We start from the raw sequence: 18607 nt of genomic DNA on the forward strand, positions 1-18607 counted from the left end.
TTAAATTAAAATAATGTTTAATTAAAGTTAAATCACAGCATCTGTAAATCACGATACACAGGTTAGTGGAAAAGCATGTATCATTTCCTGTTAAGGCCGTACAGTATAGCCTATGTACACTCTTGTGTTAGGAACAAAAATATACATATAGTAGATAGACATAGATTACACCTATTATCAACACAGTGCACTCTTGCCTCCATGTGACTAGGTCATCTTATGCACTGAGCTTCTTCAGGAGGTCAAGGGCTTCTTTATGGACCTATGAAGAACAGGAAATAAACAAATTAGCTCCTATACAGTCAGAGTATACTGTGATAATGGTGCGTTCACGTGCTGTGGGAGTTATCTGAAGTTCTGAGTTCCGACTGGGAAATTTTAATTCACACCCTCGAAGTTGTTGTGGGAAACTCAGAACATGTTGTGACATTTCACCACTGATCTTTCAATCAAAAGATGACAACAAATCAGTTTGGCTATTACAAACTTGTCAATGTGGATAATGTAACTAGCATGACCATATTGTCAATGTAAATGAATTCTGGCTAACTTGATTATTAGCAAACTTAGCTTATCTATCTAGCTAAAATGTTATTTGTTTAATCATTTTTTCCGACTTGAATATAACGTCAGACTTGCGACTTTTTTATTGGGAAGATTCCCACTTCTGGCGAGCACGTAAATGTCCAATTAAAATACAGGTAACAGTTATAGGGCCGGTTTCTGGACACAGGTTAAGCATAGTCTTGGACTAAAACACCCTTTCAATGGAGAATCTCCTGGACCAGGTTAAATATGTGTCCAGGAAACCGGCCCGCACAGTATTGCATTTTACCTCCTTGTCTTCCTCTGTGTGAGGGGGGTAGTCCCGTGCCTTTCTCAGCCAGAGCACAGCATTCCCCTGGTCCTTCAATGACATGTAGGACTTCCCTAGCATAAGTAGATTCTTACTGTAGAAGTTTGGGTCCACTATGGAAAGATGATCAAATGAGAGATAAACGTTGACTTGTATTGCATAAAGTTTGGCTTTAGAAACACAGACAGCGCCTCTTCAACCTCAGGAGGCTGAAGAAATTTGGCTTGTCACCAAAAGCACTCACAAACTTCTACAGATGCACAATCGAGAGCATCCTGGCGGGCTGTATCACCGCCTGGTACGGCAACTGCTCCGCCCACAACCGTAAGGCTCTCCAGAGGGTATTGAGGTCTGCACAACGCATCACCGGGGGCAAACTACCTGCCCTCCAGGACACCTACACCACCCGATGTTACAGGAAGGCCATAAAGATCACCAAGGACAACACCCACCCGAGCCACTGCCTGTTCACCCCGCTATCATCCAGAAGGCGAGGTCAGTACAGGTGCATCAAAGCTGGGACCAAGAGACTGAAAAACAGCTTCTATCTCAAGGCCATCAGACTGTTAAACAGCAACCACTAATATTGAGTGGCTGCTGCCAACACACTGACTCAACTCCAGCCACTTTAACAATGGGAATTGATGGGAAATGATGTAAAATATATCACTAGCCACTTTAAACAATGCTACCTAATATAATGTTTACATACCCTACATTATTCATCTCATATGTATACGTATATACTGTACTCTATATCATCTACTGCATCCTTATGTAATACATGTATCACTAGCCACTTTAACTATGCCACTTTGTTTACATACTCATCTCATATGTATATACTGTACTCGATACCATCTACTGTATCTTGCCTATGCTGCTCTGTACCATCACTCATTCATATATCTTTATGTACATATTCTTTATCCCCTTACACTGTGTATAAGAAATTAGTTTTGGAATTGTTAGTTAGATTACTTGTTGGTTATTACTGCATTGTCGGAACTAGAAGCACAAGCATTTCGCTACACTCGCATTAACATCTGCTAACCATGTGTATGTGACAAATAAAATTTGATTTGATTTTGAGACAGATATTTCATAGAATGTATAAGTGTGAAGCATCCGGTTGGCGTTTCCACTCACTATCAAATATGGTGATGAGAGGAAGCCCAGTGGCCGGCAGTGGGAAAAGATGGAGCGAGAGATTTTTGCAGACATTATGCTAATTTTCTTATCAATTAAAGAATTGATTTCAATACAGTTTTCTTTTCCCAAAACTAAAATCTCTTACGAACAGAGTGGAATAAGTTTGTTAGATTTTACCCTTTGACAAAGTTTTAAAAATTGCGTTGATTAGAAGGAGTTCAAGGGGAAATTGGGTGATTGCACGTCAGTGTAGGCGTTCCCTAACGGAAATATGCAAGAACGCGCCAATAGGATCTCGCTAGCTCATGCTTTGCTCTGCCCCCCCTTGCTTGTTCTGCCTACTCTGACTCATTTGTTCCTATTGGAAACGACAGGCTGTGGTTAATCTTTACATTGTATTGTGTTAAAATTTAGCACTTAGAACAACAAACCTTCTTCAGCTTTCAGGAAGAACGCCAAAGCCTGAGGTGAAACAAAAATGATAGTCAAACATGATGTCTTACATTTTTCAATGATCTTGTACTGTTCATATACAAAAAACTGTGGATAAAAAATAAGTATGACATCACGGATCTGTCCCAAATTGCCCCCTATCACCTATATAGTGCACTTATTTTGACTAGTACCCATAGGTCCTGGTCAAAAGTAGTGCATACAGTGAGCTCCAAAGGTATTGGAACGGTCCAATGTTCCATCTACTGCGCAGCTCACCTCAGACTGCCGCACAGAAGAAATATGAGCCAGCACAGAGAAGCTCGAGATTGAATTTCACTCAACTTTCTCAACGTTTCACTACTGTGGCAATTGTGATCGAATCAACACAATATTAGCCACTTTCAATATAATATACCGAAACAACTATTCAGGATTTATTATGCAATAAGAACTATGCAAGAGATTTTACTGTAAGCCGAGCGCATTGGAGTAGGATTTTATTGCATTGACAGGCACGACTTGCTGCATAACCAATCAGAGCTGCAGTAGGCCTATGTGTAAATAGCCATTGCCATATATGGATCTGTGCCATTCGTCGTGTGTCGATGCGCTTGTTTTGAGATCAAAGTGAGAACTGCATATTCTTAGCTAGTTAGTGAATTATTAACCCAGTTCTAGTCAACAATGGGGGAGTTGTTGCTTCAAACAAGAGCATAAAAGGTGTGCATTTCTAGCCATCTTTCAAACGCGACTCAGAAAAGCCCGACTCGATTTCTGTCTTAAAGTGTTGTATTTTGAGACGTCTTGAATAAACTAAGTAGCCAATAGGCAGAGCGTAACATAATTTGTTTGATTCTCTGTAATAATGGTATGAGAATAATAAAGAATTTTATTTTGTGAAGTGGTTTCTTGCATCAAATACAACATTTCAGTCAACTCGTCTGAAGGACGAGTGAATAAACAGGTTAATGCATGTTTTTTTTTTTCTTCAGACGTCTGATAGGATGTAGGCATTGAACACTACACATTGGCTGCTTCTGTAGGCTGAATGATAAAACAGTTATTTCCATGTCAAAATGTTATGGAATGTGTTTTTCTCCATTGTTTTTGATGGTAGGCAACTGCTAGGCCTACATTATGATCAAATAGCCACAGTAGCCTACTTGGCCACTGTTAAAACAAACTTAAAGTGGGTACAGCCTCAGTGTTCACAGTAAACCTGCGCTGAAAGTCGCACAGAATTTTCATACTGCTCAAGTTTGCACTCATTGACAGTGACACATTTTCAGCAATGATGTGTCACTGTGCCAATACTTTTGGAGCTCACTGTATATAGGGGATAGGGTGCCATTTAGGATGTAACACACCTCTTCGTATGTAGCAGTGGGAGGAGAGGCGAAGATCATGGCTGCCACTTTACGTTGATACCACGCCAACTCAGCGAAGGCAAAACACCTAAATGAGAAAACAGGCTGTGTCACTAGCCCATCATTTTGATATTGTTTTCGACAGGAAACGTGTAATTAAAGATTGGGAGACCGAGAGGGGTACTGAAGGTAGTGCGCAGACAGTTGACCAAGCTGGGCCTCAAACCCCTGAAAACCTTGTTGCCATGTGTGGTCTGGAATCGGGAGCTTAGACCACTACCCCAGACTCCGGCAAAACAGGCTGTGTATCTTTAGACACGGAACAAAAACTTGCCTAAGAAGTAACAGTTCATTTTTATATACACTATCGTTCAAAAGTTTGAGGTCACTTAGAAATGTCATTGTTTTTGAAAGACCATTATTTTGTCCATTAAAATAACATAAAATTGATCAGAAATACAGTGTAGACATTGTTAATGTTGTCGCTGAAAACTGCATTTTATTAATGGAATATCTACATAGGCGTACAGAGGCCCATTATCAGCAACTATCACTCCTGTGTTCCAAGTTTATCATTTTAAAAGGCTAATTGATCATTAGAAAAACTTTTTGCAATTATGTTAGCACAGCTGAAAACACCAGTCTCAACCTCAACAGTGAAGAGATGACTACGGGATGCTGGCCATCTAGGCAGAGTTGCAAAGAAAAAGCCATATCTCAGACTGGCCAATAAAAATAAAAGATTAAGATGGGCAAAAGAACATAGACACTGGACAGAGGAACTCTGCGTAGAAGGCCAGCATCCCGGAGTCACCTTCCCTGTTGAGGTTGAGACTGGTGTTTTGCGGGTACTATTTAATGAAGCTGTCATTTGAGGACTTGTGAGGAGTCTGTTTCTCAAACTAGACACTCTAATGTACTTGTCATCTTGCTCAGTTGTACATCGGGGCCTCCCACTCCTCTTTCTATTATGGTTAGGGCCAGTTTGCGCTGTTCTGTGAAGGAAGTAGTACACAGCGTTGTACGAGATCTTCAGTTTCTTGGCAATTTCTCGCATGGAATAGCGTTCATTTCTCAGAACAAGAATAGACTGACGAGTTTTAGAAGAAAGGTCTTTGTTTCCGGCCATTTTGAGCCTGTAATCGAACCCACAAATGCTGATGCTCTAGATACTCAACTAGTCTAAAGGAGGACAGTTTTATTGCTTCTTTAAATTAGTACAACAGTTTCCTGCTGTGCTAACATAAATGTAAAAGGGTTTTCTAATGATGAACTAGCCTTTTAATATCATAAACTGACTTGGATTAACGTGCCACTGTAACACAGGAGTGATGGTTGCTGATAATGGGCCACTACACCTATGTAGATATTCCATTAACAAAAAAATCTGCCGTTTCCAGCTACAATAGTCAATTACAACATTAACAATGTCTACACTGTATTTCTGATCAATTTTATGTTATTTTAATGTACAAAAAATTTGCTTTTCTTTCAAAAACAAGGACATTTCTAAGTGACCCCAAACTTTTGATCGGTAGTGTACATAATTTCCAGAATAAATAACCTACACTGAGTATACTAAACATTAGGAACTCTTTCCTAATATAGATCCCCTTTTGCCCTCATACCAACTTCAATTCATTGGGGCATTTACTCTACAAGGTGTCAAAAGTGTTCCACAGGGATGCTGGCCAATGCTGACTCCAATGCTTCCCACAGTTGTCAAGTTGGTTGGATCATTCTTGATACACACGGGAAACTGTTGAGCGTGAACCCAATTCTTGACACAAACCGGCACTTAATACCATAACCGTTCAAAGGCACTTACATTCTTTGTCTTGCCCATTCACCCTCAATGGCACACACACACAATCCATGTCTCAAGGTTTAAAAATCCTTCTTTAACCTGTCTCCTCCTCCTCATCTACATTTACATTTAAGTCATTTGGCAGACGCTCTTATCCAGATCTACACGGATTGAAGTGGATTTAACAAGTGACATCAGTAAGGGATCATAGCTTTCACCTGGATTCACCTTGTCAGTCTGTCATGGAAAGTGTATAACTCACCAATAACCCAAGATATGGATAGATGTGGCATCTTTAGGATTTAGCTCGATAGCCCTCTATGGAAGATACATTTTGTTTTAGAATGCTGCCAATATTTAAATGAATAATCATATGATATGACATACTGTAAATTATTTAAAAAAAACACTTACCTGTAAATGTTCTTTAATGATGTAAGAATTTCCTATTTTTACTTTGACCCCCTCGTAATCGCCTATGTCACTGAGACACACTGCATACCACTAACCAAGAGAGAGACGAGGGATATAGAAATTAGAATACCCACATAAATACTGCAGGGGCCGACCAGGATGCCTAAACCATGACCAAGATCGTCATCCATATTCTCACATATATTTGCTTATGATTTGCATTAGCATTTAATATGATTAGCCTGCTTAATTGCTTGTGCAACTTAAACGGTCCGAAGTATTTTATAAATCTCCAATTGTATTCCATTATCAGAGGATTCTAGGTCTCAAAAACAGAGAATCCTACCCTTGCACTTGGTTAACTGCTGAATTTTCCTCTTTGTGCCAGTAAACATGACAAAGTAGCAAATGTTTCACTGTTCAATTGAAAGTTGTATCAGTTTCCTATGAACCAACGTGTGTACTTATGCATGTATACATAATTCAGAATTACTATATAATCTTGAGACACAGAAGAATAATTAAGATTTTTTTGCCAGCAGCCCATGAAGAGATTTATCCATGATCTTTTCACTGTGCTATTGGCCTTGGCTTTTTTAGCCTCTGTGCTATTAGGGATTGAATTGTCCTTTCACCAAAGCTCTATTAGAATGTTTACCTCAACCGGACTTGTAGCAACTTGTCCACTGTGTCGATAGCAGCAAACCAGGTGTTAACGGATTAATCTTATTACAGTAGCCCCAACATTATGCAGGCAAATGAACCTGATCAAAACCATGATTTAGCTTAGTTTCACAGCAGTAATAGTAGTAGGTTCTCTTCAGAGATTCAATGAGAAGAAACCATAGGCGTTTATTACTTTGTGTGCTGCGAAGCAGGCCTCATTTTTCTCCAGAGCCTTCTTGGCGTAGTCAAACGCCTCAAAGGTCAGCCTCTTCTTCTCGTCAGCAGCAATGTGAGCGAGGAGGGAGAGGTCACGAGATGCCCGCGCCAGCCTCCACAGGAACTCTGCATCATCACTGGACACACAAATATTTTATTTCCAAAAATGTCATTGCTGAATGGTCAGTAGAATTTAGTGGGACAGAAAGAGAAAGAACATTTTAACAGTATTTGGAGGGCATTCGGTGTTGTTTTAAGGCTTAAGTCATCTGACCTTGATTGCTGAGTTCCTGAACGGTACTGTAGCTTTGTCACGGATTTTTACTCGTTCGTACAAAGACCTCAAACTGATGTGTTACGGATACAGTTAGGCGAGAGACTCTCCAGTTGGAGAAGTGTAAAACAGAGGCAGAAAAAGAACAACGGCATTTGGAGATGTGTAAAATTGAGGCAGACAGAGAACAAAGGCAGTTGGAGTTCAAAATGCGCCAGATGGAACTTGAGGCAGAGACAGCGAGGCTAGCCTCCGGTCCTACTGTGCCTGTTTGTGAGCCGTCCTCACCTGCTGTGTCCTCAAACACGTTTGACATTAGTAGGCAGATTGTCTTAGTACCTTTGTTCAGAGAGTCAGAGGTTGACTCCTATTTTTGTGTATTTGAGCGTATAGCCGTAGCATTGAAATGGCCTGAAGAGGTTTGGTGCCTATTACTTCAGTGTAAATTAACTGGTAAAGCCCAAGAGGTTTTGTCAGCGCTACCTCTGGAGGACAGTTTGAATTATGAAGTGGTCAAAGCTACTGTTCTTCGTGCCTATGAGCTTGTGCCTGAGGCATACCGACAGAGATTTAGGTCTCATAGAAAGTCTTCTAGTAAAACTTATGTGGAATTTGCTAGAGACAAGGGAAATCTGTTTGATAAATGGCATGCTGCTAGTAAGGTAACTGATTTCAACTCTCTCCGGGAGTTAATCTTGTTGGAAGAGTTTAATAATTGCTTACCCGAACGCATTGTAGTTTACCTAAACGAACAGAAAGTATTCTCCCTGGCAGAAGCGTCTGTGTTGGCAGACGAGTTTGTGTTGACGCACAAGAGTGTGTTTTCGGCTCAAACTGAGAGTAGAACCACTGAGTTTCCTACCTTTTGCCCTAGTCGGCCAGCAGTAGTATGTCAAGCACGCCAGAAGAATGAGCGTCCATGTTTCTATTGTCATAAAGTAGGACACATGATTAATGATTGCTTCCTGCTTAAATGCAAACAAGGGATGCCTCTTCGTGCCAAGCCACCAACAGGTGTTGCTCTAATTCGTACGGTTGTGAGGTCTGCAACAAAACAGGTGCCTCAGGGTAACTGTAGTTTGAAAGTCTCAGTCCCCGACCGCAGTTATGAACCATTCATTTGAGGGGTTTGTGTCCCTAACGAATGACGAAGCGTCTCAACGACCGGTTAAAATCCTTAGAGATACTGGTGCAGCGCAGTCGTTTATATTGTCTGATGTGTTGCCCTTATCTGACGATACATACTGTGGTTCCAGTGTGTTAGTGCAGGGTATTGAAATGGGTTTTGTCCCAGTGCCATTGCACTTTGTGAAAGTACACTCTGAGTTAATCAGTGGAATATTCAGAGTGGGGGTACGCCCTATGTTGCCAGTGAAAGGTGTGACCTTTATAATGGGTAACGATATTGCCGGAGGAAAGGTAGTACCCGTATTGGAAGTATTGGATAAAAGTGACCACTCTCTCTCGAATGAGCTGGCACAGAGTTATCCACATGTGTTCCCCGCTTGTGCTGTCACTCGTGCTCAGGCACGACAAGAGGGTGATGAGATAGATTTGTCGAACACTGTTCTGTTCAAAGAGGTTGATCAAGAGGATGGATTGTGTGATACCTCTGAGAAGCTGATCACCTCTGACAAACAGCCCAGGAAAGAATCAAAGAACGTTGAACTTATTGCTGATGCAATACAGTTACCAGTCACTCGTGAGCAGCTGATTGCTAACCAAAAGGTTGACAACAAGCTTGCTAAATGTTTTTCTAGTGTTGTCTCATTGGAAGATGTGAAGAAGAAGAACGTGGCTTACTTCATTGATGGTAATCTCCTCATGCGTAAATGGAAATCCCATGTTGACGCAGATGGAGATTGGAATGCTGTTTACCAAATAGTGATTCCTACAGCCTTTCGACAAAATGTGTTATCCCTTGCTCATGATCACCAGTGGTCTGGTCATTTAGGAATCACAAAAACTTATGATCGGATCCTTCGACATTTCTTTTGGCCGGGTTTAAAACAAGATGTGGCTCAGTTCTGTCGGATATGCCACACATGTCAGATAACAGGAAAACCAAATCAGGTTATTCCTCCCGCTCCTCTTTGCCCCATACCTGTCATAGGTGAACCATTCGAGCATGTGGTGGTTGATTGTGTCGGACCGTTACCGAAGACAAAATCGGGTAACCAGTTTTTGTTAATGATAATGTGTTGGCAGATGCTTTGTCTCGTGTGTGAAAATGATTTCTGTATGTTTTGCAAGGTTGTTGCTTTGTTGTGAGTATTCATAGAAATACTGTAGTCGCAACCCCTAGGGTTGCTCTTTTAAGGGTGGGAGTGTTACGGATACAGTTATCCTGTGAGTGTGTGTATCCTGTGTGTGTGTTTCTTTTCTCTCCTTCTCCCCTCTCAGGTGAAAATCATCACTCCCCAATCAGTCAACAATCAATCATCAATCAGAAGACACACCTCCTCCTATTTCCTGACCTATCACAGTTCCTTCCCCATGGTTTAAAAACCCCATCATTTGTTTGTTCTGGAGCTCAATCTCTCTGTAAATGTCATGTCTGTAGGTCTCTGTGTTTCACTCTCGCTGTGTCTTAACCTCTCTTTTGTTTAAGCACCTCATAGCACTTTGTCATCACCTGTGAGTATTGTTTTTGGTTATGGTGTTTGTGTTGATTGCTGGTGGGAAAAGGGGGAAACAAGACAAGTCGCCCATGGGCATACACTACCCGTAGGTGAACTTTGTTAAATACACTAGTTAGAACTGGGCGGACCACCCACTGTAATTTTGGTTAGTTAGCTGTTGTTAAAGTAGGCTAGTCTAGCTTAGGGGTGTTTTTGAATACTTATTGTTTCTTTCCTTGGGTCCAGCTCAGCCCCTTTTCCTGCTCCCCCCATTACCGTGTGTTTATAAATAAACCTAGAGTTTGACGGTAGATTTCTGTTGTGGTTATTTCGTTCACACTTTTCCTTTGTCACAATAATAATTTGCATGAGTTATGTTACGGATCTCATTACCATCCCCCCCTAGACTGTCGGGCCAAAAGGGATTCGTAACATGATGCCTAAACAGTGAGACAACCTGACTTGCAAAATTGTTCTGGATCCCAGCCAAACCCAATCAATACGTACTACCATTCTGTTTTTGCAATGGTCTCTGTCTTATACACATGCAATGGACAACACATGCCTTAACATGTTTATGAAATACAGTAGGTCTACCTGTCCTTATATTGTAGCAGAAGCTGGTAGAGTTTCTCTGTCTCCCCACAGCTGTACAGGTAGTCTGCTTGTTCCACAGCCTCTTCAGCTAGAATACAAAATAGAGGTGCCATTAGAGAATCTGGATAGGAAAAAGCCCCAAATCATACATTTGCATGTTTAATCAGGAATTTTTCTGCCTGACTCAATAGCTGTATCCCTTTCAAATTATTTTGATATTACATATAATTAAAACCTTTCTGAATTACTAATTTCCAGGCGGTGTGTACCTTTTTCCAGAGCATGGACCACAGTTGCACTCTGCATCCTCCTGTAGGCTTCCACGCCTAGATAAGATAGTACTGGTAAGGTGAGCAAGAATGCAGTTCTTCCTCCCTGCACCAGAGAACGGAACAGACAAAGGTAGTTGAGTTGAAGACATAAAACACTTGTCAGTCACAGCCTGATAAAACCAGATATGACTAAAGACTGCTTCACAAGACGTTATATGCTCAGTAGATAGACCAAGCCTATATAAAAAATTCCACCAGTTACCTCTCTGGCTTGTCTATATTAGACCCCCCCCCTCCCCAATTCACTACTTGTGAGGAATCCACATTGTTTTTCATACTAGCTCAGGTCCCTCTGCTAGAAAGTAGCCCTACCGAAAGTACCCGAGTCACAACAAATGCAGAGCGACAATTCTGAGGGAGAATTTCAATTGCATACTCCTCGCGTCCTTGCCTCCTTCTCAAAACCCATTGGAGAAGATTAGAGGTGCAGGACTTCTGGCTTTCTCATCCAATGAGTTTTGAGAAGGAGGTGAGGAGAGAGGACACGGATGATATTAACTGAGATTCTCCCCTAATCAAGGCAGTAGGCCCCTTGGCCTATTTATTCAAGACACACTGTTGTTGTTTGTCTTGGAACCTGTCCAGGCTTTGCAGGGGAGAAAATGTATTGTATTCAAGTAATATCAAATGAACACAACAATAATAATGATAACAAAATATCAATATTGTCAAATGTAATTTATATTGTCATGTTCATTCTGTATCATGTGCATCCTATTGTCATTTCAATTGTGATACTGAACGAGTGTCAAACAATGTGGAGAGACAATCACATCACATAAGAATACCCTACCTACTGTACTGTGTAGCCCTACTGACCTTTCACCTACATCCATTCAGATCAGGATAGTGTATCTAGTTACTGTATGTTTTACATAGATACTTTCAACAAATAGCCTACCACTCTGGTTCTATTCTACCAGGCGCATGTAACACGTTCACACCAGCAATAGGAGAAACTGGGCGAATGAAGTAAATTGAGGTTTATTTACGTTAATAGTTGAGGTATTGCTCCTGAAAGTAGTCAAGTATTGTCGATGATATCCTCTGATCTTGACGGCTTTACAAGCAGGTGCCGATAGCACAGTCCGGGCAGCAAATCGCATGAAAGTTGCTCCTGCCATCCTTCTCCCTAATCAAGTCAAGAGCTGAATGATCACTTCTAAGTCTGAACCGAACAGCCTTGACTTCGAAAGGTAAGAATACGATACAAACGCGGGTCATTCAAGATCGCAATTAGCGAACACGTTGAGAAACAACACGAACTTCAAATCAGGTTGTTGTAAAGACTGGTCTGGCATTTTTACAGTTTAACTTGTTTTTCCCACAGTATTTTTTCTGGTATCAACTGTTCAACTTCGAAACCATTGCATTGGTGGGTATGCTTTGTGGTAAGAGCGTTGGACTAGTAACCATAAGGTTGCAAAATGGAATCCCAAGGTACAAATCTGTCATTCTGCCTCTGAACAAGGCAGTTCCGAGGCTGTCATTGAAAATAAGAATTTGTTCTTAACTGACTTGCCTAGTAAAATAAAATGCTTTTCAAAACTGTTTTTTTTAATGGCGATCTTAAATGCATCTTTGGCAAAATACGTCCTCTGGTTATGGTGTCGACTAGAAACAAGAAGCTACTTCATAGGTTCCGTAGTCAGAACGGCAATCAACAGAATATATAATTATATGAGACCAGTTTCTCACCGTTGCAAACCGTAAAGGCTTTGCGACAAAAAACAAGGGTTCTAATTGGACACATTCAGTGGTCCCTCTCCATTTTGGTCCGTTTGGTTTCGACACTACGCAAAGTATGTATTTGGGACACACCCAAGGCGGGGTTTGGGCCGGAGGGTCCATTCGACACTGAACAGTTGTGGAACAGCTCTTGATCCTAGTAGCACACAGATTACTTCAGGGACTCAGAGTATTGTAAAGTAAACTCATTTAGGTAAGTTAATAAATAATACCGTGCATGGCTTGTTTATGTTTAGCTATTGATGTAAAATTGTTTAACGCGTTGTGTTTCAGGAGCGAATAGAAACCGCTAACGTTAGCTAGAGAAACAGCAAGCTAGCCAGCTGTCAGTTAACGTTACATGTCAAACCAAAACCAGGATAGAAAGACCGCCACAACTGTTTTCGATTACTATGTCATAGCTAATACTGATATATAGTTAGTTATGTTAATAAATTAGCTAGCTAACAAGTAGCCTAACTCAGCTCCCACGCCCCATCTACAGTATGATTCATTTGTGCTACGTTCATAACCAAGTGGAAAGGTGATAATTACTATTAGTTAAGTCGTAAATACTAGTTAGATGCGCTTCGAATGCGTTGAGAAACGCTAATTAGCTAATGGTCATTCATAAACTAAAGGTACAGTTATCATGCTTGTAAAATTAGGGTTAAAAAAATCATTATTTATTTTCATAAATTATGTTCTGTTATATTTCAACTTCTGAAAGAAAATGCTGTAATTGAGGTCATTTTTTAAGTCGGTGATGCCAGAGGTCTGCATGTGGGAGAAGTCAGAGCTCAGGGACGATAAAGGATTTTCCTTCTACACTGAACAAAAATATAAACGCAACATGTAAAGTGTTGGTTTCATGAGCTGAAATAAAATATCCCAGAAATGTTCCATACGCACGAAAAACTTATTTCTCTCAAATGTTGTGCAGAAATTTGTTTACATCCCTGTTCGTGAGCATTTCTCCTTTGCCAAGAATCGATCCACCAGACAGGTGGTATATCAAGAATCTGTTTAAATGGCATGATCATTATTTGACTCCCGAGTGGTGCAGCGGTCTAAGGCACTGCAGTCCCTGGCTCGAATCCAGGCTGCATCACAGCCGGCCATTATTGGGAGTGCCATGGGGCAGCGCACAATTGGCCCAGCATTGTCCGGGGTAGGCCATCATTGTAAATAAAAATTTGTTCTTAACTGACTTGCCAAGTGAAATAAAATAAAACAGGTGCACCTTGTGCTGGGGACGATAAAAGGCCACTCTAAAATGTGCACTTTTGTCACACAACACAATGCCACAGATATCTCAAGTTTTGAGAGTGTGCAATTGGCAAGCTGACTGCAGGAATGTCCACCGGCGCTGTTGCCAGAGAATTGAATGTTAATTTCTCTACCATAAGCTGCCTCCAACATTATTTTAGAGAATTTGGCAGTATGTCCACCTGGCCTCACAACCGCAGACCACGCCAACCTAGGACCTCCATATCCAGCTTCTTCACCTGCGGGATAGTCTGAGGGGGTATTTCTGTCTAATGAAGCCATTTTGTGGGGAAATCGCTCCACCATTTCCAGTTTGCCTAAATTCAGTTTGTGACAAAACAAGCAATGCATAGTGTAGAGAATCATTGTACCATCTAAACTGCTGTGAATATATATTTTCAATGACCAACAATATTTTATTTTCAGCTGTTTGAATCTGGTGTACGAAAGTAAAAGACAAACAAAACTTAAGAATGGGAAGCATAGAAATAGCAGACACAGAACAGCTCTACCGCTTCTTCAACTTGCTTTCAATGAGATAGACAGATCTATAACTCACATTTGGCTCAAAAAGTTACATATTGCAGCTTTAACTCCGCTGTATTTATATAATATTTGTAATTTTTAAATTAAATAATAACAGCTAATGTTTCCTACTGTAGTGCGTCAACAGTCAAAACAATAGTCAAGTTAGACATTTCGCTTAGCTGTCCACACCCTTGCTACTCAGGTTTATTGCCTAGCCTCACAGTTAATGTTGGTAAAGTATCTGTAATAAAAGCAAACTTACATCAAACCTAGTTAGAAAAAAACACATCTTTGGATGCTTGTATGTACAGTAGCGCACAGATGGTTTAATTTTGCCTAGGGACATTATCTGTGTCTCCTCTGTTACAGGCAGGTCCAATGGCGACACAGTGTGTGACCAAGGTGGAGCTGACTGTCTCCTGTGAGAATCTTCTGGACAAGGACATTGGCTCCAAGTCTGACCCACTGTGTGTTCTTCTCATGAACACTACTGGGTCACAGTGGTACGAGGTCAGTCACAGATTCTTGTTTGCCCAAGAAACACTGTGACATTGTTAAAATGTTAACCCAACTAGGCAAAAAAAAAAGATTTCTCCCCAAAGCCATCATCATGCATAATTGATTAGCTTGAATCAGTATTCCGCTTGACTGTTTGGGAGAGCATCTCAGCGTTGTAGAATGGCTAAAGCGAGCATTAACTATTTCCAGGAAGAATCTGAAATGTTGGTCCAATTCAGTATCACTTGATGTTGTTGATTAGTTTCATGAGGGTGTGAGAATGTGTATGTTTTGATTACTAACTGGCTGAATTTTTTGTGTTCGTAGGTGGGCCGCACAGAGAAGGTACAGAATTGCCTTGCGCCAAAGTTTGCCAAGAAGTTCATCGTCGACTACTACTTTGAAATAGTGCAAAAGCTGAAGTTTGGAATTTACGACATCGACAATAAAACTGTTGACCTAAGTGATGATGATTTCCTGGGAGAGCTGGAGTGTACCTTGGGCCAGGTGAGGTCTTTTTCTTTCCCCTCCTCACTTAATAAAGCCAGAGAAGCCGGTGTTTGGAGGATATATTGGCACGGGTATTGTTAAGCAAAACACCGACCACTTTTTATACAACGGTTTACCAACATATTCAAATATTGATTGATATATTTTAGTTAAACTTTATTTTGATGAATTTATTCATACTATTTCATCCTTCCACGAGATATAGTCCTGACACAAATCTAGGGTTGCTACACAAGCTGGCTGGTTGGTTGTTCTATCTGTTCGGTTGCCAAGACGTGACCCAGTCATTAAGTCTTTTTTAGTTCTGCATCTATGGAACCACCCAGTTGTTTGTTCTCAATGTTATATTGCCATACTGACTGGCAATATCCCTTGCTTGCTAGCTAGCCGACTACGGCTAACTTAGTCACGTAAAACAGTGCAGCTAGAATAACAGCAAAGTATTTGCATTTGTTTTAGCTGTTTTCTACAGACATTTATTTGTAAGTCTGTAGAAATGATGCTGATTCATGATTTTGACTGGCTGAGAAAAGCTGCCTGTCTGTCTCGTCCTGACTCCCACAAGTTTTATATTAATCTCCGCTATTGAAAATCAATTGCTAGTCTAAAAGAAATTGCAGATAATGTCTTGATGCTTTTTACAGTGGAAATCAAGTTTATAAATTGTCTGGCTGGGCTAATGAGACAGTGAGTTGCGCAGTGAGATGGAACAGGGTAAATAGGCATTTCAACATCATAGCTTTAGCCGGTGGTAACTTGTGGAATAGACACCGGCTGGATTGCGGTTTTAACCAATCAGCGTCCAGGATTAGACCGACCCATTGTATAAATATTGATAGACGTTGCAGTAGTCTGTTTTGGTGATTCCAGGCAGTTTCCCACTGTCACTCACGTAGAGAGTTAGCATCATGCACAGTGCATACAACCCCTATGTAGACGTGCAGTGGCTGTGCAATCTGTGACTTGACACTAAAGGTTTCTTTTAACTGTCTGTTCAGGCGGCTGAACAAACAGTCTGTATGGACTTTGTCTGTCTCAAGTGCACCGGTGTCAATGTAGGCAATAAGGCCTGAGGCGGTGTGGTATTCTTCATCATAAACAAGTATTTCTTCATCATAAATGTGGTACATTGTCTTATATACACACAGCTGAATGCTGTTTCAACCAATCAGCATTCAGAATTCAAACTACCTGGTTTGTAATACATTTTATAAACCGGGTACCAGTTTATAACAGAGGTAAGACACTTCAGGGGTTTGTGGTATATTGCCAATATAGCATTGGTAAGGGCTGTATCCAGGCACTCCGCTTCGAGTCGCACATAAGAACAGCCCTTAGCCGTGGTATATGGCAATGTACCACACCCCCTCGGACATTATTGCTTAAGTGCCCATTTACATTACAAGTGTTTCTTACGCATCAAATTGTCCTTTCCAGGTGGTGTCTGGTAGAAAGCATACTAGACCACTGGTGTTGAAGAACAACAGGCCTGCAGGAAGAGGAACCATTACAGTGAGTCATTTACAGAGATGTTTGTTGTTTATCATGTTTGTCGTTGTCTTTTTATTTTTTTTATTTACTGTTTTATTTTCTTTGTAGATAATTGCTGAAGAAATAAAAGACAACAGGGTGGTGAATTTTGAGGCTGAAGCAAGGAAACTGGACAACAAGGTATTGATACAATATTGAAGAATGTGCACCAAGCACGGGTCATCCCATGAGTGCCGAATCTGTTGAAGTGTTACTTGCTGCTCTGTAAAGCCAATAATTGAGGGAAATAAAGCATCACAATAGTTAGCTGAGATGCTTGTGTCTGTTGTGTGACATTTTATGTGTTAAAATGTTTTGACATATAAGGCTGTTTCCAGGATTTCTTTGGGAAGTCTGATCCTTACCTGGAGTTCTACAAGCAGACAGAGACGGGATGGCAGCTAGCTCACAGAACGGAGGTACAATACACCATAGACATTTCTATGGAGTACAACACAGACTCTCATACGGCCCATTTCAAAGGAGACTTCTTAACTGGTTTTACAACTACATACGACTTCCATTCAGTTATGCAGCATATACTGTACTCCTGGTCCTCTTTTGCATATTGTGAATGTTAATGTCTGTGTGAAATGTGACGTCAATAACCATAGACTACGTAATATCCTGTTGCACACTAGAGATGGCACGGTTAATCGAATATCCAGAAATCCTAACAGACATCAGAACCCTTGTGAGTTCAATTTTGTCAACAATGAAAGAGGCCTATTTTAACAATGAAAAAGCGTTGTCTAAATGAAATTGTCCATGTGACATTGTTGCACACAAGGATATGACATTTGAAATGCTTAATTTAATAAAACAACAAACGTAATAGTGTAGTGTTTATATACACTGCATTGAGCCACTGCTGCTTCAGACATGTGGCTTTGACAGTACGTTGTTTACAGTTGGGCATTGTAAATGTAGCCTACAGTTCTGAGGACGCAAAAAGTAGTTTTATTTTCAAGCTAATTATGTTTTACACGAAAAGGCATTTTACGATCATAGCGCATTTAGCCCTCCAACGTTTTGCTATTTTCCCCACTTCAGGGATTCGCCTACATGCGCGCCAACTGATCAATGCAAAATACTCACCAGATATCATTTTTTAAACAATCAGTTCTTTGATAGTGAACATCGGACTTCTTTCAACTTTGCTGTTAGCCGAGGCTACCCTTAGCCCAAAACCTCCCGAGCTAGCACCCTGAAAACAACAGCACGCTGTTGTGGCATTTTGCATCATTCTGATTGGTCAAGAGAGTAGAGCATTTCTTTTATTTACGTCGTTATTATTCAAATCGTGAAATAATTTCAAATGCCCATCAATCAGTATTGTGCACTGTGTTCACTGACTGACACTGGAAACAGTATAACATTTGCATGGTTTCCTCCTTTTGTCTAGAAGCTCATTACTCTCCTCCTATTCTCTGTCCAGATGCCTCTAATGTGATTGAACCAAATGCTATGTAGCTAATGAGTGTCTGCTCTTGTACTGTGTCCAGACACTGGTGTTGTGATACAGATTGTGGTTAGTGGTAATGCGATACAGATAACGATAACCATATTTGTCCCTGTGCCCTGCATAAATAAGGTGGTGAAGAACAACCTGAACCCAACATGGAAACCCTTCAGGATCCCCCTGCAGTCCCTGTGTGGAGGAGACATGGACAAACATATAAAGGTATGTAGACCCACAACCACACCTGTACCAGTACTAACCTACCTTACACATCAGCAACTCTTACCGCACAGACACTGAACAATTCCATATCTTTTGTATTTGATTTGGGGAATGTTTTGGTGT

The 18607-nt window shown here is 40.8% G+C and overlaps 2 protein-coding genes across 4 annotated transcripts in view; one reads left to right on the forward strand and one right to left on the reverse strand.

Annotated features, from left to right (window-relative positions):
* Positions 1-11861, reverse strand: rmdn1 (regulator of microtubule dynamics 1). The gene is made up of 10 exons (XM_064949135.1): positions 11730-11861; positions 10675-10780; positions 10406-10493; positions 6891-7050; positions 6032-6121; positions 5880-5935; positions 3811-3898; positions 2440-2470; positions 836-969; positions 1-262 (listed from the first exon to the last, which is right to left on the reverse strand). The coding sequence occupies exons 1-10, from the start codon at positions 11859-11861 to the stop codon at positions 218-220; spliced, it is 930 nt and encodes a 309-aa protein (XP_064805207.1). The 3' UTR covers positions 1-217.
* Positions 11847-18607, forward strand: part of cpne3 (copine III) — a 21701-nt gene continuing 14940 nt past the window's right edge. The window contains exons 1-7 of one of the 3 annotated variants that reach the window (XM_064949132.1): positions 11847-11933; positions 14632-14772; positions 15088-15267; positions 16708-16782; positions 16870-16941; positions 17139-17219; positions 18395-18484. In XM_064949132.1, the coding sequence (XP_064805204.1) occupies positions 14641-14772; positions 15088-15267; positions 16708-16782; positions 16870-16941; positions 17139-17219; positions 18395-18484 (630 nt within the window). In that variant the 5' untranslated portion in view covers positions 11847-11933; positions 14632-14640. Of the gene's footprint in view, positions 11934-12387; positions 12680-14631; positions 14773-15087; positions 15268-16707; positions 16783-16869; positions 16942-17138; positions 17220-18394; positions 18485-18607 lie in introns of those variants that run through there. The other 2 variants (XM_064949133.1, XM_064949131.1) reach the window with 2 other exon arrangements.

This window comes from Oncorhynchus masou, chromosome 30 (assembly GCF_036934945.1).
Source record: "Oncorhynchus masou masou isolate Uvic2021 chromosome 30, UVic_Omas_1.1, whole genome shotgun sequence".
In the NCBI taxonomy this organism is placed as follows: Eukaryota; Metazoa; Chordata; class Actinopteri; order Salmoniformes; family Salmonidae; genus Oncorhynchus; species Oncorhynchus masou.